At 48.4% G+C, this 23606-nt stretch overlaps 2 protein-coding genes across 9 annotated transcripts in view; both read right to left on the bottom strand.

Moving 5' to 3' along the window:
* Positions 1-287: 287 nt before the first annotated feature.
* LOC130204291 (LIM domain and actin-binding protein 1-like) lies at positions 288-1927 on the bottom strand. The gene has a single exon (XM_056430906.1). It carries the CDS (start codon positions 1813-1815, stop codon positions 592-594), a length of 1224 nt encoding a protein of 407 aa, XP_056286881.1. The 5' UTR covers positions 1816-1927; the 3' UTR covers positions 288-591.
* xirp2a (xin actin binding repeat containing 2a) overlaps positions 1758-23606 on the bottom strand; it is a 45200-nt gene continuing 23351 nt past the window's right edge. For 4 of the 8 annotated variants that reach the window (XM_056430897.1, XM_056430903.1, XM_056430901.1 and 1 more), the window contains 8 exons: positions 19959-20089; positions 15665-15802; positions 14657-14725; positions 12775-12844; positions 12322-12425; positions 2800-11818; positions 1934-2067; positions 1758-1846 (listed from right to left, as the gene is read on the bottom strand). In XM_056430897.1, coding sequence (XP_056286872.1) covers positions 1973-2067; positions 2800-11818; positions 12322-12425; positions 12775-12844; positions 14657-14725; positions 15665-15802; positions 19959-20089 — 9626 coding nt within the window. In that variant the 3' untranslated portion in view covers positions 1758-1846; positions 1934-1972. Of the gene's footprint in view, positions 1847-1933; positions 2068-2799; positions 11819-12321; positions 12426-12774; positions 12845-14656; positions 14726-15664; positions 15803-19958; positions 20090-23152; positions 23323-23606 lie in introns of those variants that run through there. The other 4 variants (XM_056430898.1, XM_056430904.1, XM_056430905.1 and 1 more) reach the window with 2 other exon arrangements.

Genomic DNA, 23606 nt, shown 5'->3' with positions numbered 1-23606 from the left:
AACCAAAAAGAGGGGCTGGAATCTGTCAGCGGCGACAAAGGCCACCTAATGGAAAAATCTGTAACTGCTACAGCAGGCCTGCTCCATCAGTGAAAATCAATACGCCTTTTCTCCCCAAAGAGATCTCAACAGGTCTTCGAAAGATAGGTCATATTCATCGAAAGGAGCCAGCCACACAAAAGGGGACACGGCTAACTATTATGGTCTGTGCACTCCCCGATTAAAAACTCACATTGTCGCGCATTCGTGGAGTTTTATTTCAACACGTGACATAAATGACAAAAAAAGGGGGGGAAACCTCTTTATTTAGACACAAAAAGAAATCTGGCGCACATTCATTCAGAGGAAGAAACACAGTTTTTAATAAATGCAGTGATTTGAAAATATAGCCTTTGTTTGGATCAGTCGGCGATCAAAAATATAGATATGCGTACTAAGAAACATACGAGGAGAAACAGACGCTCTCTGCACACCAGGTGCATTCCATCACACGCGGCTGGATATTGAAGCGTCGTCTTTAAACGCAGTACCAAAAACCGCCAGATTCAAAGGGGGCAGGTCATCTCTCCATGGACGTGAGGTCAAATGAGCTCAAGAGTCGTCGCTGTCGTAGTATCTGTTCCTCTTGATCTGCTCCTCGACGGTCAGGGCCTCCTCTTCCTCTTCATCCTCATCCCAGCTCGCTCCGTCCCTCGCCTCAGTCGCGAAGTCCGAAAAAAGGCCGTCCGGCGCTCTGAAATCGGACAGCGGGCCGGAGCCGCCGGTGCTCAGGCCGGCGAAAATGTCCGTGGCTTCGGCACATTCGGCACCCCCCGCCGCCGCCTCGAGCGCGAAGGCGCCGTCCTCCTCGCCGCGATCCGCTGCCAGACTTCCCTTCTTTTCCCCGACCTCGCTCGGCCCTCGAGACACGAAGTCGCGATCCGGCGCCGTCTGGCCGTGGTTGTTGTTATTGTTGGAGTTTGCATTCAGCGCCCGTCCCGCCGCCTCCTCCTCTTCGTCTATCGAGGTGACCTTTCCCGCCTCCCCATTGTCCATGCTGTCAGCGTTCTCTTTATCTCTCTCCCCTCGGCTTTCCTTCTCACCCGCTGCACGTTCCGTCTGCCCATCGTGTCCTTTCACTCTCACTTCCTCCATCCTTTCAGCGCCGTCCTCGCCGTTCCCCCGCGGTACTTTCTTGCCTTCCACAACTCCTCCTACTTCAGAGTCCATTTCAGAAGCCACTTGGGAGCCACTGTTTGATTCTCTAGTTTCTCGAGCGTGAGTAACACTCGCCTCGTCCCGAGTGACCCCCGGAGCCCTCGACTGAGCCGGAGTCTTCTCCGTCTTTTTCACATCCTCTGCTCTCTCTCGCATCTCGTCCTTTTCCTCAGGTCCATGCTGTGCTTTCGCCGCGGGGCTATCGGTCTCCTCTAATGACGACTTTGAGGGGTGATTTAGATGTTCATTTTCCTGAGCCAAGCCCTCCTTCGGGGGCCACGATGGTTTAACCAACTTCAACTCCTCCTCCATAGCGAAGGATTTCTTCGGAGAATCTGATTGTGGAGGCCATACGACAGAAATCTTCGTGGCGAGCTTTTTGCTTTCATCTTCTGGTTTCCTCCTGTCGTCCTCCGGAGCGACTAATGTGCTCTGGGCAGCGGGGATTCTGGACTCGGTGACTTTCTTTTCAGGCGACGGCGACTTGACCTTGTTCTTTTCAGCTGGATGGTCCTGGTGCTTATTATTCCAGAGTTCTTTGTGTGGTTTCTGTCCAAATCCCTCGTCGTAATTTCCTTTGGATTTGAACAGTTGCGTGAAGTGTGGCTTGCAGTACATTCGTCCATGGAGAGAGGCGTAGTTCCCGAGGCTGGAGAGGAGGAGGAAGACAACGAGAGGTTAAAGGAGGAGAATGCGTTGGCTCTGTGACACAGCGTCACCGTAGATCACATGTCACCTGAGCTTGCCGCTGCAGTGCTCACAGCGAAAGCAGCTCCTATGGAAGTTTTGTTTGTCTGCAAACAGCGACTCCATCGGGTACACCCTCTTGCGACACGCCTGACACAGCTCGGACTCTGGAACTCGAATTTTCTGCAAAGAAATAAAGAAAGAACTTTAATGTCATGTTAAAAATGTTAATCGCTTCCTTTTCTCGGCTCTTTATAAAGCACTTATTAAGGCCTTAAATCCTTTACAGTACGACTCAAATGACAGAACTCTTTCAAGGTAGGTTAGTGACCTGAAATGTTACAAAAATAAAAAAACAAACTTTAATTTTATTGTGTTGGATGTTTAATGGATGGCAGCAAACAAAAACAAGTGTCACTAAGAGTTATGATTGCTATTATTGTTTTAAATTGTTTGTGTTAGAAGGATTAAGAGTGATTTTCATAATTAATGTAAAAGCTTTGAACATGTAATTAATTCCATGCATCAAAAAGTGACTTTTGTTTTGTAATCCCTTCATGAACGTAGAATAAAAGGTGAATCTCCAACTCATTTTCTTCTCGCTCGAGACACTTCAAGCACGTCTCGCCATCACACACCCAGGCGTGAGAGATACCAGTTTGTTATGTTGCCAGCTTCATGCACCAGCAGCACGACACGAGAGGACAGAGTGTCACCTGTGGATATTCAAAACGGAAGGCGCATGAACAGGAAGCAGCACCCAGAAGGAAATCACGCCATGTCACATTGTCAAACCGATGTTAATGCTTCCGCCCTCTGCACACGATGCACGGCGATGCTCTCGACTTCTCACACACAACGGCAAACACACCGCCACGCCCGTTTAGTATCCTCATGCCTCGCCGCTCGCTTTACCCGTCACGACGGTTTCCTGCCGGTGCGTCACGGTCCTCTGCTCCGTGACACTGAAACCCAGGTTCTGGAACGCCTCCTGGCTCTCGGCCCAGGACTGCTGGAAGTTTCTCAGCAGTTCCTCGGTGGTGGAGGCCTCGGGGGGCACGGCCACCGTCGGGACCGCGCCCCCCACCACGTCGGCGTAGGAGGGCGGGTTTCCTCGGAGCGTCTCGCTCGCCGAGTCGTCGGCGACGCGGAATCGCTCGGTGACCGCGGTCGTTTCCGAGCGGCCCGCCGATCCTGGTTCTCGTCGTTCTATTTGTTCTCGGAGGTCTCGGGCCGCCTGAGATCCGTGTTCTCCCGTCTCGAACACATCCGCTATGGCCTTCACGTTGAACGAGGGAACGTCGTCGGCTCTCGGCGGGTCGGCCTCCGCGTCCTCCGCGTCGCTGCCCAGCCGCTCCGCGATGACGATAGGCTCTCTTCTCGCGTAGACTTTCGGTCGCGGAGATTCAAATCTGTTCACCAGCTCCGAGAGGTCGACCTTCGGGAGATCCTCTCTCGAAAAGTCCATCGGCACGGCCTCGCCGCCTTCCTCGGAGTCGGCCGCCAGACGCTCGGGGATGTCGACGGGGTCCTTCCGCACGTACATCCTGCTCACCTCCGACTTCTGCGCCTCCTCGAAGAAAGACTTTTTGCCCCTCACAGTCTGCATGGAGTCCGACATTTCCGCCGCGTCCGCCACCTCTCGCTCGAGTCCCTCCGTCGAGACCTCCCTTTGGGCCGCTAACCACTCGGGCGCCGGCGTGGGAAGCGGAGGGGTCGCGCCGCGAGAAAGCTCGGAGGTGGAGTCCCGTAGTTTCACCAGCTTCTCGGAGCGACTCGGGGTGGGGGAGGGCGTGGCCCTGCTGAACGTAGACGTGGGCGTGTACGGCCGGCGTGGAGGCGGCGGAGGCGTGCCGACTGACTTGTTGAGCGGTGGAGACGAGGGGACCCGGAGCGGCGAGTCCACCCTCCTCGACTCGATGCTTATAAAAGTGGGTGACGGAGAGCGGATGCTCGCTAAAGGGGAGGACACCCTCTGACCGGCCTCTTCCCTCCACTCCTGATGCACCTTCCTCTCTTGGAGGGACACCTTCTCTTCCACCAGCCTCCTTTCACTTTTGGACGAGCCGATACTGACGCTCTCGTCCGGTTTCGGAGGCGTCGGCGGCGCTTCGTTTTCCGCGGCCGTCGAGCTCTCTTTCAAAAGAGCACAGCACTTTGCGTGACAATTATTTCTCACGTAGACCATCATCTCTTTCAGCTTTTTCTTGCTCTGCTGTTTTGCAATTTCGCTGAAATTATGTTTCTCCTCCGAGCCCATCGCCCAGTCCGGCAGTCGGCTTATAATCACCCTGACAGCGTCGGAGTCTATTTTGCTCGCTGTGCCTTCGAGCTCTTTCATTTCAGCGAGCAGCTTCTGCATCACATCACATTTCTCCAAACCTGTGATTTCTCCCGAATGAGACTCGTCTTTACGGGCTATTCCGCCCGTCCTCTGCACAGACACGCCCACCGGGTCACCTTTCGACTCCGCCGCCTTTATCTGCATCGCATTCGCATCCGCCGCCTGCACCTTCATGTGTTGCTGCATGTGAACCGCCTCTTGTCTGTGAACGCGTTGCTGTACCACGCTCTCAGTCACCAGCCCCTCCTCCTTGCGATGGCGAACGTGCTCTGCCTTTACGCTCTGCTGACTGTGGGAGGCAGAGACATGGCTTTGTCCTTGATGACTTGCTGCAGATGTTATCTTAGGGATTAGAACAGTAACTGATGGCGACAGCTTTATATCAGTCTCACTCTTTTGCAGCCGCTCTCCCTTTTTAAGATGAACCTCCACTTCAACTTCCTTTACAGGTGGGCTCACGCGACTGCTCTTCTCCTTGACTTCTCTTTTCACCTCGGTTCTTGCCGACGTCAGCTGGTTGTTCTTCTGACTCACTTTTGTTTGGCTGCTCTGCGACGCGTTACTTTTCTCCCGCTGTAAATGCATTTCACTTCTCTCCTCTTTCCTCTCCGTTGGCATCTTAAAGGTTTTCACCTTGAAGCTCGGAGTTACCTTTGGAATTTTAGTGGGTTGAGAGGGACTCGTCTCCCCCTCCCGTGTCGGCGGTGCATTACTATTCGTCACATCTTCTGCTTTCAATGTGACCGCAGCCTGGCTTTGGAGATTTGCATTTTCCTGGACAGCGATAGACCTGCTGCTGGATTTCTTAATCAACTGCTGCTGCTCCGTGACTGAAGAAGTGACCACGTTCACGCATGACTGCTTTTCAATAACTGAGGCCTGAGAAACAGAGACAGCGTGCGTCTGCTGCCTGTGTGCGGTTTGACTCTTGTTCACGACATCAGCGGAGGCCGTCTTTTCTGAGTGATCGGCGGCGACGTGTTTTTTATCCACGGACACATTTGAAGATCCGAATGCTGATTTCTTATTGCAAACTGAGATCGAGGGTTTGCTCAAAGGGATCTGGGAAGGGATTTTCTTGGCAGCCAATATTGCTTCGTTAGAAACAATCTTAGCTTCTTCTCTCTTTGCTTGTGTGACTTCCGTGGCCTCTTCCGCCTCTATGCCTAATGCCGCGTGAAGCTCAGGACTTGCAGCAAAGGAGGGCATCTTAATTGGTGGTGACGTGGGAGTGGTGACATTGATCCTCTCGGATTCTTCTTTCTCCGTTTGTAGGCGGTACTTTTCCTCTGCGAGCATGAGAGGGGTTTTAAATTTGCGGGCGTAAGGCCTGGGCTTTGCCGCTGGAGCGGGTTCAGGAGGCGGAGGCAGTTTAAGAGGAGGGACGAAGCTTTTCTTCGGTGGCTTTGGGCTCTCTTTTTGCATCGGTTTCACATGTGGGACGCTTGGTATTTTAGTCGTCGACACTGCTGTTGACTCTGACTGAATCTGCTGGCTTGTTCTAATCTGTTGGGTCGTTTCCTTTTTTACTTCCTGAACTCCAGCTCTTTCGTGACGCTCCGTTGACAACGTGTCTGCTTGATTGGGAGGGAGCCGAGGTGGTGGTGGTGGTGGAGGAGTCGGCTGCTTTTTCTGCCATTTGGGTTTCACTTGTACCGGCTGCTTCTGCGCTTCCGGTTGCTCGGGCACTTTGAATAGAGGCTTTCCGATCGGTTTGCCCAGCTTCACGGGGGGAGGAGGCGTTGCATAGAGCTCTTGCTGCGAGGGAGGTGGTGGGAGAAAATCTTGGCCCACAGAGGGTGGAGGCGGAGGAGGCGGAGGAAAGAAATCCAGCTCGCGGTTGCATTCCATGGGAGGCGGAGGCGGCGGAGGCGGGAGGTCGCTGTCCTGAGTCGTGAGAGAAGGGCGGGGGAACGCGGGGCCCTCCGGCACCGGCGAGGGCGGCAGAGGGAGCGAGAGCTCCGACTCCGAGGGGGGAGGCGGCGAAGAGGGAGGGGGAGGAAAGTGAATCTCTGGCTTCGCCTTTTTGATCGCGCCTTTCGCCCTCGTGTCGAGGTTGCGGTGATCGCTCGTCGTGTTTTTAGCGCTCTGCTTTTGCGTGAGCGCCGTGTTCTCCATTTGCTTCTGAGACACCTGCTCCGACGACACGTGCTGCTCGCGTACGACGGTCCTCTCCGTCACCGTCGTCTGCACCCGTTTGGTTGACTTTGTTTCGCACACCTGCTTGGTTGAAGCATTGGTCTGCGATTCGCTCCGCAGCTCTTTTGTCACGCAAGCTTCAGCCACTTTGATCTCCGCGTGATCATTATTAGTCGTCTGTTTTTTCTGTATCGTAACAGGCTTAGGAGCTTGTATTTTCTGCGGGAGCAGCACTTTCGTGCTCTTCTGTTGAGAGGCCCCAGTGGGATTCTCTGTTTTGGCTACAGTCACCGAGCGGGCCTCTTGGGTTATTACCTGTGTTTCCACTGATTTGCTTTCATCGTGCCTCTGCGAGTGCTTCTGTGACTCACGGCTCTGAGAGAGCTTTTTCACAGCGGGGGCCGGATCGACTGCTTCACTCTCGCTCTCGGCGTCATGCAAGCATCCCTGCTCCGCCTGCTTCACCGTTAATGGATTCTTCACGGGCACTTTTGCTTTCTGAGGGGGGTGCGTGTGTTTCGGATTCGAGTATTGTTTCCTTTGCATTAGATTATTTATCGCTCCTTGAACGTCCCCTTTTACGACTTCCTCCTTTTCCACCTGCGTTGCTTCCTGTCCTTCATAGAGACATTTCATCGACGTCTTCACGTCTCCTTCGATGCTGCCCCTGCGCCGCAGTCTGGAAGAAGTCGTTGGCTCGAGCAAGAGCTGGATGGTGCCTTTAACATCCCCTTGTTCGCTCACTTGATGCTGGAAAGTCCTTTTCTCACTCGTTGCCTCGTGTAAGCTTTGCAGGGCAGTGTGGATATCCCCTTTGAGAATCTCCTCTTTCTCAACCTCTTTCACAGCTTGCGTGGCCTCCTCCAGGGACTTCAGGGCACCTTTGATATCACCGGGAACCAGATCTTCAACTGTCGTTTCCGTATTCGTGGTTGCAGATTTCTCCAGGGACTGGAGAGCTCCTCTGATGTCTCCCTTGACAATTTCAGGCTTTTCCATTCCCTTGGCTTGATGTTGGGCCTCCTCCAGAGACCTTAACGTCGTGGGTATGTCTCCTTTCACCACCTCCTCTTTCTCGATTAAAACTTTCTGATTGATAGCTTGCGTCAGTGAATCTCGGGCTGCATTGAGGTCACCTTTGACAATATCCTTTTTCTCCAGGTTTCTGTAGGTGACGGCAGGCTCCGTCATGAAGACTTTCACATTGCGGTGCACGTCACCGGGAACTATATCGTCTTCTGCCACCGTGCGACCAATCTGCTGATGATTCTTCCGCAGCAAGAATTTGGTCTCCTGAACGTCACCGCCGATGATATTCTCCTTTGTTACTTCTTCCTGAGCTTCACCGGGTTCGTATTGAAGCTGCTTCAGATAATCCAAGGCTCCCGACTCAATGCACGTGGAGTAAAAGCTGACGTTGCCTCTCTCCGTCTCTCCGACCCGTATCCTTTTCGAGTCTTCTCCTCCCGAGTTGGAGAGAAGTCGATGAAGGGTCCTGCTGACGTTCCCTTGAATGATATCCTCTTTTTCCATGCTGGCCCGCTCCTCTTTATTTAAGAGTGAGTAGATCGTCAACCTCACGTCTCCTTTCTCATCCTCCTGAATGAGAATGCCACGCTTGGAGGAGCCCTCCTTCCTGAGCAAATTGTTTACGGCCTCTTGAATGTCGCCGCGGACAATTTCCTCTTTCTCCACATTAACTCCCCGTTCCTGGCTGAATAGCTGCTTCACCGTGGTGTTGATGTTGCCCCGCTCCACCCTGTCGATCGTTATCCCTCTTTCAGTGATCTCTCCGCGGTTGAGGAGGTTCATCATTATGTTGCTCAGATCCCCTCTGATAATCTCTTCTCTTTGGATCTGTGGAGCCTCCTGGTTCATGAGTTTGAACTTTGCCATGCGGACATCTCCGACCTCATCTGCCTCGATGAGAACACCTTGTGAATCCACCATCTTCTGACAGTACAGCTCCTCAAGTGTGTCTTTGATGCTTTTACCAATGATGTGTGTTTTTGCCATGCTACTCTCGTTGAATTCGTTGATCGGTGTGGTTTCAAACAGCCATGTCGTCGTCTTCACATCGGCCTGTGGAATTTCCTCCTTTAAGACCACAAGCTCTGTGTCGTCGTCCTCTTTGATACTGTCAAGGGGCTGCTTCTCAAAGAGCCACACAGACTGTTTGACGTCCCCCTTCATTACTTCCTCTTTTGTCACTCTCTCCATGCCATCGTACTCTGCGCCTTCGCCCCGGATCTCGTCAATTGTGCGGGTTTCAAACATCCACGTGGCAGATCTGACGTCGCCTTTTTGGATTTCGCTGACGCTGACGGTTCTGATGTACCGTTGCGACATCTCGTCGGTGTCAAATCGCTGCGTATTTGTCTTCACGTCGCCGCCTTGGATATCTGCAACCGTTTTCGAACTTTCTTTTATTCCCTCCGTAATTTCATCAAGAGGTTGCGTTTCAAACCTCCACCTCGCAGTGCTAACGCCTCCTTTGTTGAGGCCTTCCTCCGTGACAGCTTTGATAACATAGACCTCCTCGGAATCTCTAATTGAATCCAGAGGCTTTGTCTCGAACTGCCATCGAGCCCCCACCACATCTCCTCTAATAATCTCCTCCTTCGTAACTGTAGTTACTTCATGATAATGGCCCTCTTTGTCACAGATGGCGTACAGCGGCTGAGTTTCAAATATCATGGTGTAATTTTTCACATCCCCCCTCTCGACTTCATCTCTAAAGATACTCGTGATGTTAGTAATATCAGTCTCAGTGGACTCCTCTTTAATTTTATCCAGAGAGTAAGTCTCGAAAATAAAGCGGCCTTTATCAACGTCACCGCCCTGAACGTCAATCACAGTGGGACGTTCCTTTTCCTCCACTGATTCGTCACGGATGGCATCAATTGGATTATGCTCAAACTTCCAGGTACAGTTCCCCACGTCTCCCTTTTGGATGTCCTTGGCCTGCAGCGTCTTCAGCCTGTGCATCGTTTCCTCAGAGGTGGAGGTCATAATGTCAGACGAGCGATTCTCAAAGATATATTTCATTCTGGAAACATCACCCGACTGGATGTTAATTTCCGTAACCCTCCTGAAAGAACCAACGTCCTCACCTGTGATATTTTCCAGGTTCTCGGTTTCGAAAAGGAAGCGGGCCATTCGCACGTCTTTTCCTTGGACGTCGTCTTGCTTTACGGTGCAGGTTTTCAGAATGGTGTCAGACTCTGTATGATCACGTATGTTGTCAAGTGTCTGGGTCTCAAAGAGCCAAGTGCACGTTTTGACGTCACCTTTTTGAACTTCCTCGACGTCAGCCTCGCTCTTTTCCACCTTTTCATACAGAGCATCCATCGGTTGAGTCTCAAATAGCCACCTGCAAGTCTTAACGTCCCCTTTCTCAATTTCAATATCTTCCTTCGTTGTATGTTCCTCATCCTCAAAATTAGATTTTATCGCATCGAGCGCTTGGGTTTCAAACAACCACTTTGCTGTTTTGACATCCCCCGACTCAACCTCCTGCTTGGATATACCTTTTATGATCTGAAACTTGGCTAAACTTTCGTCAAACTCATCAATCGGACGGGTTTCAAACATCCATCTGCAGCTTCGCACGTCTCCCTTTACAATTTCCTCACGCCTCACGGTCCTCACCTCGTGGTAGTGGCCAGAGCTGTCTTGCATAGCGTACATCGGGGTGGATTCAAAAAGAACTCTGTTGGATCTGACGGATCCACTTGTGACACCTTCAACTTGAATCTTCTGTGTTTCTTCACACTTACTTAAATCCATACTTTCAAACCTTTCTTTATAATTGGTCACATCTATTTTGTCAAGTGTGTCGACATTCACTGTTCTCGTCATCTCCTTCTTCTCCTCCCTTATATTCTCCAGTGGCTGGCTCTCAAATACCCACCTTTGATGTCTCACGTCACCCTTTTCCTCTTCAGATGCAACCATTTTCTGAAGTTTTCCCACTTCCAGCAGTTCTTTCAGATCTTCCATGGGTACGGTTTCAAACAGATGTTTGGCTGATTGAACATCTCCTCCTACAATCTCCTCTGAAGACAAAGGTCGAGCATTGGCATTGTCTTTCAGAGTATCCATAGCCTGAGTCTCGAAAACCAGACAGTGCTTCCTCACATCAGCACCAATCACGTCTTCCTTTTGCTTCCTGGAACTTTCCCATTCCTCATCCTGAATGGAGTCAAGGGTCTTTGTCTCAAAAAGCCACCTACCTTTGTTCACACCTCTTTCGATGTTGTCCTCCATGGATATGCCACATATCAGCTTCACCATCGCGGGGTCTTTGTTAATTATATCCAGAGGCTGGGTTTCAAACATCCAGCGTGACGTCTTGACGTCTCCTTTCTCAGTCTCCTCCCTGCGGATCGTGGTGATCTGCAGCATCTCTCCCGAATCCCCCCTGATGACACACATGGGCCGGGTTTCAAACATGCGAGTGGTTGTCTTCACATCCCCTTTGATCTCCTCCAGCTCAGACTTCAGGTTCAGGAAGTGGCTCTCCTCAATAGTTTCCGTTTTACCCATGGAATCCAGATGCTGCGTCTCAAAGAGATATCTGGCGGTTTTCACATCTCCGCCGGTGATGCTTTCGGCGACGTCCGCCTCCTGCTCGTCTTCTTGGTAGATCTTATTCAGGTAATCCAGTGGCTGCGTCTCAAAAAGCCACGTGGCGGTGCGGACATCGCCTCTTGCGAGATCGGCCGCTCTTTGTGACTGCTCCGTTGAATCGGTAGCCTCGGTCCCCAGAGCGTCAATGGGCTGAGTCTCAAACATCCAAGCTGTGTGTCGGACATCTTTGCCGGCTATGATTTCCTGCTGGGCGATATTCCCCACCTCGTCTTCATCGAGGTTGTCGTCTTTGATGGTATCCAGCGGCTTGTTTTCGAACATCCAACGCATGGACCGCACTTCGCCTTTGAGGATCTCGTCCCATTCCAGGTACTCGCGGTCGGGGCTCGAACACTTACTCGAGCCGTTGCCGTCATTTTCGAACATATAGCATGCCAGCTGGACGTCTCCCACCATTTCCTCGCTTTCCATGTCCCTTTTCTCTGCTTCGGTGAGCTCACTCAAGAAGTCTTCCTCAAGGTTCTTGCGAACTTCTGGATTGATGTGCTTGTAGAGGCGCTTTAGTTCAGCTGTACTCTTGTTTTTAAAGTGCTGCTCCTTAGTGAGAGCATGCTTATGTTGGGAGGCTGGCTCCTGGGGCTGGGAAGAGACATAATCAGGGGTTTCCTGTAACAGGTTCGAGGGCGGAGGAGGGAAATGATCCGTCAGCTCATAAGCCAATGAGGAGGCAGATGCTGATGATGAGGCCGTGAGAGTGGCCGTCTTTAAGGTGGAAGAGGTGTCATAGCTTGTCATGCTTGATGCTTTGGAGGACTTATTCACTGGTGCCCATTGAAACTGGTTAAAATCCACATCAACCTATGGTTCGTAAGTGGTTTTGGTTAAGGAGAGAGGGACAGTGAGGGTGTTGAAAATAGAAATTTCAAAATGGTATTATGTCATAAATAGCACAGGAAAGGATAGCTTCAAAGTACAGAGTGATTTAGGAAACGAAGTTTCAACTTTCAAAATAAAATGTATGTCTAAAAGCACCAAATAATATACCTTATTTCGATGTAAACAAATACAGACACACCTCCAGTCCGTTAAACCCAGACATATTCAGTTATGTATGTTTGTAATTACTGGTTTGAGCGTCACTTTAACTGCAGACAGTATTTGGAGTTCTTGTTTGAGTTTAAAAAAATATTTTTTCACTGGAAAAAAAACATGGCTGTGTAATAACATTAGGTCTTTTATCCAATCCAATGTATTCTCCATCAACTGATATGGGCAATTTTTTATGTGGCTTCATCTTCATACTGATATATCATGAAAAAAGCCCAACTATCTTCTTTGAGATAAATAGACGGCATCATTACCTTAATTTCCTTGACTGGTGCGGCCTCCTCAATCGTTTTTTCGTACTGCTGCTTCAAAGACTGAGTGGAAACCTTTGGTAGGTCCTCTCCTCCAATGAGCATAACTGAATTAGACAGAAGAAGAAGGCTGCCTCATTAAGTCATTCGCAGTGAGAGAGCTCAGGGGCATTGGAAAGAGAAATAAATCATTTCATTAAAAACCTGAGTAGTTTTCATTTTCTGAAACCATGCAGCTGTGATTGCCCAATTTCCACTATCCAATATTTTACCTTCCTAACTTTGCCCCGATTAGATTTGCTGCTATGCACTGAATAGAATCATCTGCACTCCAACTCATTTTCATTGCTCATCTCTTATTCAGCTGTAGTGAGAACGATCATTAATATACAGGACACAAGCGGCACTGTGATGAAAACGTGCAAATTACAACTTGAAATCCATGAGCGCAATAACCTGTTTCGTTGTAGTGGTTCCCGTAACTGGCAGCCACATTGTTCTGGAGCACTCGTTCATCATGGATCACCTGTGAAAAGATAAATCATCAGTAAACTGGCGACGGCATTGAAGACCCCAACTGTTTTTAATCAGTGAGGAGTTAAAGGCTTAGCATGAGGCTAATTTTATATATCGAGCAGGGCAGAAAGTTCAGAATTAATCAAAGAGCTTTACTAGCAGCCTCTCAGGGCTAAGATGGCGACACATGCTGAGTGCTTTCTTTTGCCCTTCAGAAAACCTGAACCAGAGCAAATATATGTACATATAACAACAGGGAACCAATTAATTCAATTCAGTTTATTTTATACAGCCCAATATCACAAATTATGGATTTGCCACAGAGGACTTTAATTAGTACATGCATATTAAAATAAAATCATTTTGAAATAAAATTAAATAGTTAATAAAGTAATTGAATTCACTCCCCAAAAGGCACAATCAGTGCACTGTAAATGTGTTGAAGGCAACAGAATCTAAAAGTAAATAAATGATACGAATAAAATAAAATACCAGAAACTAAATCAATAAAAAATTAAATTACAACCAAATTATTCAGCACACAATTTGTATATATATATATATATATATATATATATATATATATATATATACAGCTGAAGTAAAGCGCCTCTAGCACTCGAATGCTCGAATGTTTGATTTATTTTGTAATGTCGAATAGCCATAAACTTGTGTTCACAGCTATCAACGTCGCTAAATGTGATATTATGATATTTTCCATAATAATAATTCTCCACAAATGCACTGTGGCTTTACTGGAGTGAAACACACTTTGCTGGAGGGACATTCTGTGTATATCTAATCTAGATTTAATTCGACCAACTTTGAGGCTGGGTTGCAAGCAACAATGATTTTAAATTAAAGAACAAAAATATGAAGAAAGATTGAATTTAAATGTCACTTCAGATCTGACTCTAAACCTAAATTATGATTCAAACCAACGTTTGAGAAAGTGTAACTTTTAAAATGGATCCAGCTAAAATAATACAGTTCCTTGAGTTTCATGATGCTGCTGCAGAATTCCCCCTCAAGATATCGACTCAGCCAGGAATCGGCTCTGTTTCCTGAACGTGAACAAGTTTTATTCTCCTTCTCAGCCGTTGTCTGTTTGTTTTTTACTTCCAGCCAGCAAGTTTTTCTCAAAGCCGATGTCTTTAAAAACATTTGTGTGCATGTTGGCAACAGAACGTTGTCACTTAAAATATAAAGAAATGTGCTTGTTGCTCAGAATGCCGACAGGTCTCAATGCAGCGGGTGTTTGCGTTAGCCGGGGACTTCCGTGGTTGCTCGTAATCATTCAGGTAAGTGGTTGGTGTAGACCAATGGTTCTCAAATGGTTCTCTAATGGTTCTCTAATGGGGGTGCATGTACCTCTGGGGGTATGTGAAGGCCCTCCAGGGGGTACTTGAGATGAGTATCCATTAAAAAATCCTTTCAAAATAGTTATTTAATAAATATTCAATACAATAGAAGTGTAAGTTAATAACTGGAATTGCATATATTCCATATTAAATCAGACGCCGATGACACAGCGCTGTGTATTCCGCTTTTTTTTTCAACCCAAAATGCTTCACGCTGTTACTGTTTTCCACAGCAGCTGTTGAAGCTCCCACGACTTCGTGTCTCCAGTGAACACTGTCGCACTGGTGAGTTGTGTTTACTGAGAGGAGATTAGCAACGGAGCTCCTTGTTTGTTTCCATCTGGATTCACTCATTTTCATTTCGCTAAACTCGAGATGGAGTTCCACCTTGTTGGTGCAGCCCGGTCTGTTTCTCCACCCGTCGTTTCTCTGCAGGTTAAACGGAGTCATCCGATGTTTACCTCCCGCTGATCGTGGACGACCTCTCTGCCGCTGCTTCTGACCGTCACCTCGGAGGAGCTTGACGTCTCCTGTCAAACACAGAGCGATGGGAGTGTGAAATCCTCCCTCAAATCCACCACACATGACACAAAGACACACGCACACACACACACACGCCACCGAGCTGTAAGAAACAGCAAGATATTTTTACATTGGGGAATACAAAAACACAGTTTAAATTGCACTAAAAAAAAGAGGATTTTACAGTATAAAACTACTTCGGCCATTTTCCCTTCTGTGAGATTCAAGAACATTTGAAGAGAGATGAAATAAAAATACAATATTTGTGCTTGTAACGTGAAAGCTACATGGAGGCTGGGCGTGTGCTCTTTATTTGAAACCACTGATGTCAGAATAATAACGCTTTCCCCCCCCCCGACGTACGACCAGTTTAATGAAACCCGAGCTTTACACCTGTGAGGGAAACTTGGCGCAGAGGCAATAACTTGATCAAATAGACACTTCCCCTCACCAACCCCTCTGTGAAATTTAGCATTCAGCAAGGACCGTGAATCCGGCGTGCGCTCGATGAATCAGCGATGAGCAGATGGGGGAGGGGCAGAATGGGCGTGTCGGAGAACTGGCCAATTATGTGCTTTTCACCAAATTCAAAATGGCCGAAAATCTAAGAAGGCGGAGCTTAAGGGTCTGAGAGGCTTATTTGAAGAGCAGGTCCAAGTGGACATGTGTGAACCATTTCAAGTCAATCAGACCTTCTGGGTGAGGGACGTCGGCGGTCAAACTTTGAGGGGGCGCTAGTGAGCAATTTTTAAAAAACCCAAATTTGACGTTTATATCATACGTCTATTTTCACCATTTGATGAGTTTTGGGGTTTGTTAAGAACCCCAAATATGCGCCTGCTATTCTAAAATAAAATGCTGAGTAATAATAATACCCCTAGCAATTTCAATAGGGTCCTAAATAGCCAATCTTCTCGCTTGCCTGATGACCAGGTCAAAGTTCTCACCTGGACGGATCTCTGCTCGTAGTGGAACTGGGCGACGCTGGACTGAGAGGTGGACGAGGAGAACTCCTGGCTCTCGAACTGCTTCTTCACGCTGGCCAGGCCTCCGGGCAGCGAACAGGCCTCGGACTCACCCATCACCTACCAAGCAGAGGGGAACACACGCGGTGATCAATCTATGAATGAAAACACACTGTGAACCGTCGCTATGGGAGAGTGGGGAGATTGTGATTGACCTCGAGGTGAACCGTGCTCCGCTCTCATTGATCGTGAATCGGTTTCTGCCGATATCAAAGGGAACGCAAGAGCCGTTATGCTAATATTTGAGAAGCGTGAGCAGCGCCGGTGTTCTCTTGAACGTGACATGAATGGTTCCTCTGCAATCCTCCAGAAGGTATGAAGGGCCGAGGGCAACGCACCGCGATGTAGCTGAACGACGACCGAGAGACACAGAGGAAGGTCGAGGCCTTTCTGGGATGAACTCAAGAGAAATCCATCCTAATCTAAACGTATCTTCTGTGTATATTTCTGGCAGGAATTTCAGAAATGGCACACACCCAAACTTGAATGCATGTATTTTTAAAATCTAACTTGCAGCAGAGAGGAAAAACATCAGTGGATCAGTTTGATGCAGCAAAAAAGGGCTTTTCTATACTTTTTAATGAGCTACAGGGGGAATTATTCCTTAAAACTAAAAAGTATAAAAGCTCGAGGAGGAGACCCTTTGCTCCTCATCAGTATGGAAGACGTGGTCCTCACACCACCAGACACAGGCAAGGATGCTCGCTGACTACTTGATGCAATAATCTACTTTTCGGAATGTAAATTACTTTCTTAATAAAACATTTATATATAGGTCTCTGCCTATCGCCTCTGGGAAACTACAATATATATGTGAAGCTCGCTGCTCTATGTGTGTGTGTGTTGATGTTGAACACACACACACACACTTTTTGTTCAAATGAGGGGTACAGTGCGATTTGCAAGTTATATCAGAGGAGTTGAGGTCAGCAACATTTTATGGCAGGGCACCACGTTATCAATATTTGACTACTTCTGGGTATGAAAGCTGCGTCGATGCAACATCAAAACAACATCTCTCGTTCAAATGACACACAGTCGTCTTCAGACCGGTTCAGACCGGTTCAGCAGGGAAACGACCCAGAATTCACCGCTGTAGATAAGTACTGCAGGTCTTTGTACACATATTCATGTGAGAACAACACATTCTTACTCCCACCCAATTTAATACCCAACCAGTCAGATATACAAACCCGTCAAATATCAAACCAGTATAATACCCAACCAGTCTAATATCAAACCAGTCTAATACCCAACCAGTCTAATATCAAACCAGTCTAATACCCAACCAGTCTAATACCTAACCAGTCTAATACCCAACCAGTCAGATATACAAACCACTCAAATATCAAACCAGTCTAATACCCAACCAGTCTAATATCAAACCAGTCTAATACCCAACCAGTCTAATATCAAACCAGTCTAATACCCAACCAGTCTAATACCTAACCAGTCTAATACCCAACCAGTCAGATATACAACCAGTCTAATACCCAACCAGTCAAATACCCCACCAGTCTAATACTTCACCAGTCAAATACCCAACCAGTCTAATACCCAACCAGTCTAATACTTCACCAGTCAAATACCCAACCAGTCTAATACCCAACCAGTCTAATACCCAACCAGTCTAATACTTCACCAGTCAAATACCCAACCAGTCTAATACCCAACCAGTCAAATATACAACCAGTCAAATACCCAACCAGTCAAATACCCAACCAGTCTAATACCCAACCAGTCTAATACCCAACCAGTCTAAAACCCAACCAGTCTAATACCCCACCAGTCAAATACCCAACCAGTCTAATACCCCACCAGTCTAATTCCCATCAGCCGTCTAACTATGACGCTCCGAGTCGCCCTCTAGTGTCGTGGACAGCTTGTTGCCGCTCTTGAAATGCTAATAGAGCGTCTTTATCCACAGGAAACATACAGTTTCTCTTATAACATGGACATGACTTCTGCAATTAAAGGAAACAAACAGTCTACGATTATAACACGGAAAGTACCTTTTCAAAATGAACCTCAACTGTTTTTGTTTTTTACTTACAGCTCCTAAGATTGTGGCTAAAGCAGCATGTTTGTTGTGTAACTGGCAGAAGTTAAGTACATAACACAAGACACAAATAGCGGTCTGCTAGGTGTTCGACCATCCATTCTAACCTCCTACTTAGCTCTACTAGGTCCTCTCGTGAAGTGGCCACACAGACACTGAAGGCGGCCTTGCATCAGGCGTGTGGTTGCACTGACCTGAGGTCAGTATTTAATGAGTCGGGAGTGAGGAGACAGACTGAATGGTGTCCATCAGAAGTCCTGCTATTTTTAAACAACGTGTCACTTGTGTGGACATGCAGACAACAGCTGCACACACACACACACACACACACACACACACACGCACACACACAGCTGTCAGTAGGCGGTAAGGTTTACCGGTTGCCACACCATTAGTAGATAATATTCTTAGCATTTGGCTTTAATAAACTAAAATACATGGAGGGCTTTTTGAGTTTATCTGACGGTGGTTATTTAAAGCAGAATTATGCACAAAACAAAGCAACTTGATGTGTGCAGATAGAAAAGCCCTCTTTCATATTCCAACAGACCTCATCAGTTCTGAAAAGGCTGTGACCCTGGGCCTCGAGGGGCTTGTTACTATGAGACCGACGGCTCAGACGGGGTTTTGTATTTCATTTAAGTGTGAAGGTCCGCTGAATTCTTGTTTTCTCTCTTCAGATGCAGGCAAAACGACACCATCATGGTGATTGATGCTTTTTTTAATAAGACGTGTGTGTGAAGTGTGCTGTTATTCAATTTTGAAAGTTGTGTCCCCACGGGTCTGCAAATTCAAGTCTGTGTTTATGTGTGTGTGTGTGTGTGTGTGTGTGTGTGTGTAGCTCTCCTTGCCTGGATGTTACCAGTACCAGTGCATACATACCGGTTAGGGCTGAGCATTGTCAACAGTTCCCCATTATGACACACATAATCAGTTTGTACCATTAACTCTCAAAATAGTCAGTCAAAAAATCACATTTTACATTTAATGTTGAAAAGACGTGAATATTTTAGTTATAGTTGCCTTTTCTATGCTTTTGTTAATTAAGTCTGGTGGCTTTTGAAGAGAGCGAGAAAACAGCCTCAGCTCCACGTCAAAAAAACAGCTGCGTTGGCGAGATAAGGCGCTGATTGACAGAACGAGGGAAAAACATATTGTTTAGACGCCTGAAAGAATCAATATTTTCATTATTTTAAGCATCCACATTGCCGTGTGTCTGCTCCTCCAGACCTCCATCTATGTAGATACACTGTATGAGGATCTTCATGTTCTGTTTATGCACATTTATATGTATTATCATTCAGGAAAGTGGTAAAAACGTGTCAGAAGGGCTATAGGCAAAATAGTATTTTGACGTAAAAACATACGTAGTTCTACGAAATGTGAATGTTTGGGTTTGAAAGCCTGAGCAACAACATCGGGAAGCTTTACTACGAATGCATCTGTTATTTTTGTGTGAAATATTAGATCATTTTACTTCTATAAACCTCGAGGAACAGAGGAAATGGCAAGGAGCCTGAACTGCACGCTGTTCTAATGCGGTCCAGTCATCGGCTGTTACAAGCTATCCTACTTTAAATGGCATATTTGGAGAAAATTGTGTAAAATTGTCTTAAATTGTGTAAAATTGTGTAAAATTGTCTCACATTTTTTGTGTGAAATGAGGGATATTATAGCCGTCTGAGAGAGCAGCCCTCTATGAAATGACTGTTGCATGACTCGCCCTGGAGGATTGGATTTCCCATCCAGCTCTGAGCTGCATTACACTTTGACAAATACTGCTTCCATCCCGCCAGCTGCCCCGCTGCCCCGTTGCCCCGGTAACCCGATGTCCTAAGCAGCCTCGGAGCGAGACGGCGTTCAGTGACATCACACTTCTACTTTGGGAAGAATCAAATGCTCAGCCCTGACCGGTATGTATGCACTGGTAACATACAGGCAAGAAGAGCTACACACACAGACACACATAAATACACACACACACACACACACACAGACTTGAACTCGCGGACCCGTGAGGACTTGACCAGGAGGTGTTGGGTGTGAACACAACTTTCGACATCAGCGATGGCCACGTTGCCGACGTATCGATGACGTCCGAACACGCCCGCGGCCGCCGTGTCTGCGCACGCCCTCGTGGAAGTCTCGTCGTCTTACCGCGGCGGAGGAGGAGCCGCCGCTTTCCTTCTTGGACACGGCGGCCTGATACATCGCCCGCCGCTCTTTCACCGACACCGGCTCGCCCTCCTGGTCCTCGGCGCTCGGGGCCCCGTCCTCCGGACGTCCCGCTGCGGACGGACCAAAGGAAAGGAGTCAAACAGGAAGGAAGCACATCTCTCAATGTGGCGTCTCGAGGATGCAAAGTTCTACTGCGGATGTTTCTACTGCACATCCTTGACGATAGCCAATTAGAGAAGACCGCTGCTTTTACATCTGACTCCTCTGTGCTACAAAGCATCGTACGCCCACACCGGACCTTTGGGCTCCCGCGATGTTCCTCCATCCAGCCGGGGGGAGGAGAGCGGCCCCTAAATAGAAATGATTCTCTCTCCTCATTTGCTCTCGCTGTAACCTTTAGCAGTTTCTTTTTGAAAAGCCTTTCTGCCTCGTTGGGTTTTTTCCCTACTCTAAATTATTGCATATGATTCTCCACATGTACACAAGATCATAAGTGGAGGTTCAGCGTGAGTTCCACTTCAAAAGGTTTGACGGCGGCTGCTTCTTTGGATGGAGTGACGCTACTGAGAGATTAGCAGCAGATTCAGTGCTTAGTCTGAGCCCACCGACATGACCACACTGGCTCCATATAGCCCCTCCTGGCGGCCTCGACCTTCATGTGACATCGACCAAAAAGACATGCGCTCCCCATTTTCTATTCCCAATCACGCTTTAAAAAAAAAAAAAAATGGCTCTCCCCAATTATGAGGTTTATGTTACGGCGACAAGTTTGAACTATTTCTACTTTGCTTTTGAAAAATCATGTTTTTTTCCCCCATCAGTTGGATTGCTCCGAAACACTATATACAATACCCATGAGCCCCGGCTGATAAGGAGGAGACGAAAGTCACAGGAACCTAAAGTAAAAGCCAAAAGGAATCATTTTCTCTGCAGCGTAATCTTAAACCTCCAGCTGCTGTTGTTGGAACAAGATTTTATCTTCGTGGTCGGAGGCTTTTTTTGGCAAAATGCACCTTGGGAGCCGGAGTTAACGAGAGAGAGAGAGAGAGAGAGAGTCCACAAAGGAGGAACGCCTATTAATCAGGCCGTGATACTTATTACAGCGGTTGCCCTTCTTCAATCGCTCTTTATTCAATGAAACGTTGTTGCGATAACAAAATATCACCGTGAGTCACCGGCACGAGCGCAGAGGAAAGAACGAGGCGCCCGGGGGGGCGAGCACGAGGACGTTCCTGAGGGGACATCGTGTTCGCGGCGAGCTGCTCGGTCGACGCTCGTTTACCATCCGGCACCTGAAAACAAGTCGTACCTTCTAGACAACGCAGAGGTCGGAATTTAACCCACGTGAAATATCCAACTTCGACCTCCAAGAGTCCCGGGTTGTAAGTGAAAAAACATGGCCGACAGCGACGGAGCGATGTTTCTTCTTGATCCTTCTTTCAGTCACAGATACCTGATGACATGGCGACATATTTGGAAATCGATTTACACGCATGTATTATTTTAACGGAGCAGAGCGTGTGTATCGTCAGACTGCTGCTCCTCGGAGAAGGGAGTTCACAGAGAGGCTTCCAGAGTCCTCGAGCTCCTGATGTTCTAACAAGGCACAGATGATGATGATGATGATGATGATGAGACCTTAATTCAGACGCGACTGACGAGATCCCACCAGTTTTAGCTTTGTGCTCCGCGCGGCATGTTAGTGTAACCGATAACCCCGTCAGGCTGCGTCTGAAAATACACGGGAGCAACGTCCTCTAAATATGGGTCAGAGATCCAACGCATGAGGCGGACGCGCCCCCTTAATTCCGGCTTGGCGACAGAATCAGGGGAACAACGCTCCCGTTCATCACTCACACACGTCCCACGTCACGGTCTGAGACTTCAGGCTTCTGACGGCAACGGAAGGAAACAAAGTAAAGGCCAAATTGAATGTCTAACGAGACGAGGATATTGTCTGAGACTTGGAGGTCCCCATCTCCCTACGCCGCCTCTAATTAGCACTGGCGCCAACGGATGTTTAATTAGCATTCATAACGGCTTCCTCATTGCTTATATATTGCAATATAATGAAAGCTGTTTATCGATATCAGAAAATAATTCATTCATTTCTGCTTTTCGCAGACAGCCTGTTGAACAGCTTCCTCCACACTCGCTGTGATCTTCTTCCTCTCGATGCTCATTTGCGTATTATCTCTCCAAATCAAGGCGACGGAAACCCGGCTGGCGTTTAATGGAGAGCGAGAGTGGGCGGGGGGGGGGGCAGTCACCGGGGGGGGGGGGGGGCGGTGTGCAACGACTCGCCGGCTATATTGAGCCGGGGGGGCCGCCGACCTCCCCGTCACGGTCCTTTTCAGACGGGAGGTGGTGCCGCACGACCGGTTGGAGGAGAAAGCACCGGTGTGAGGGCCGGGTCACAAACGGGGGGAGAATATGTCCGGGGACGGAGAGAGAGAGAGAGAGAGAGAGAGAGAGAGAGAGAGAGAGAGAGATGTAGTCATTTCAGAGCTTCACCGGGCAAAGGCTCAAGGCGGATCAGGGCCCATAGATCTGTGTGAGGACCGCCCCCCAATGACAGAGGCTGCAGCCTCTCCTCGCAGAAGAACCCTTGAGCAACCCAATCTTCCCTTCAGTATTTACTGCCCACCGCTTTTGGCCGCTGAGGTTTTTTCGCGAGCGGAGACAAATCGAGTTACATTAATTGAAATGTCCGCCGTGGCGGGCGATTTCTCCTCCACCGACTAAAGCAAAACAGGCTCAATAATTGAGCTGTCAAACCCGTCAAAATAACTCTCTATTTTTCCCACGGGAGCCGGATCGCCCTCGGGGTGCGTCCTCATGCTAGTCTAAGCACTTTCTCTCCAATTGGCAACACTTTAAGAATACTCGGGATCGGATTGCTGCCGGTTATGTCGGGTGGAAGGAAACAGAAAGGGCCCATGCATGTTTTATGACGGTGGATAAAACCTTAAAACGTGCTGCTGTATCATTCTTTGCGGAGCGCCGATAAAAGCCAGCCCCCTGTGGGCACGTCGAGACCCAATTCATTATCGGCTGAAATGCCATCCACCATTTCCAATCGGTCTCCTACCTCTTCCCCCTTGAAAGGCTGCCGGGGGGGGGGGGGCTCATGTTGGAACCAGAGATAATACTGAAAACCACGGATGACTTACCTTCCTTTAACCGTGTAGGCGGCTCTGCACGTCACACAACAATCCAATCCAATAGACGAGGGGCTTGGATCGCGAGTAAAAGGTAAAAGTCGCCCAACGCGGAAAGCAAATCCCAGAGACGGACAGCGAGGCTTGGAGACCGGCTCCAGCAGAGTGCTCGACAGCTCAGGGACAGCTGATTTTATTTTAGAAGTCCCCTTCGTAAATACGTAGGAGTGACTGGGGGGGGGGGGGGGGGGTGGAAGTGGGCTGGCCTTTATTTAGACCCGAGTATCGAGGTGCCCAGCATGCCCTGAGCCTTATGTCACAGTCGCCTTTCGCCTTATGGACAGACGGCCCGCGCCGTGACTCACAGTCGGGGCATCCTTCATTTTCTCGCAGCGGAGAGACATTTGGCATTTGAAATCACTGCTCGTTACCACGGTAAATATCATGGCATTTGAGACAGTGGAGA

The sequence above is a fragment of the Pseudoliparis swirei genome, chromosome 14 (assembly GCF_029220125.1).
Source record: "Pseudoliparis swirei isolate HS2019 ecotype Mariana Trench chromosome 14, NWPU_hadal_v1, whole genome shotgun sequence".
Classification (NCBI taxonomy): domain Eukaryota; kingdom Metazoa; phylum Chordata; class Actinopteri; order Perciformes; family Liparidae; genus Pseudoliparis; species Pseudoliparis swirei.
The sequence above is the reverse complement of the archived record's forward strand: the minus strand, read 5'-3'. Positions and strand labels throughout refer to the sequence as shown.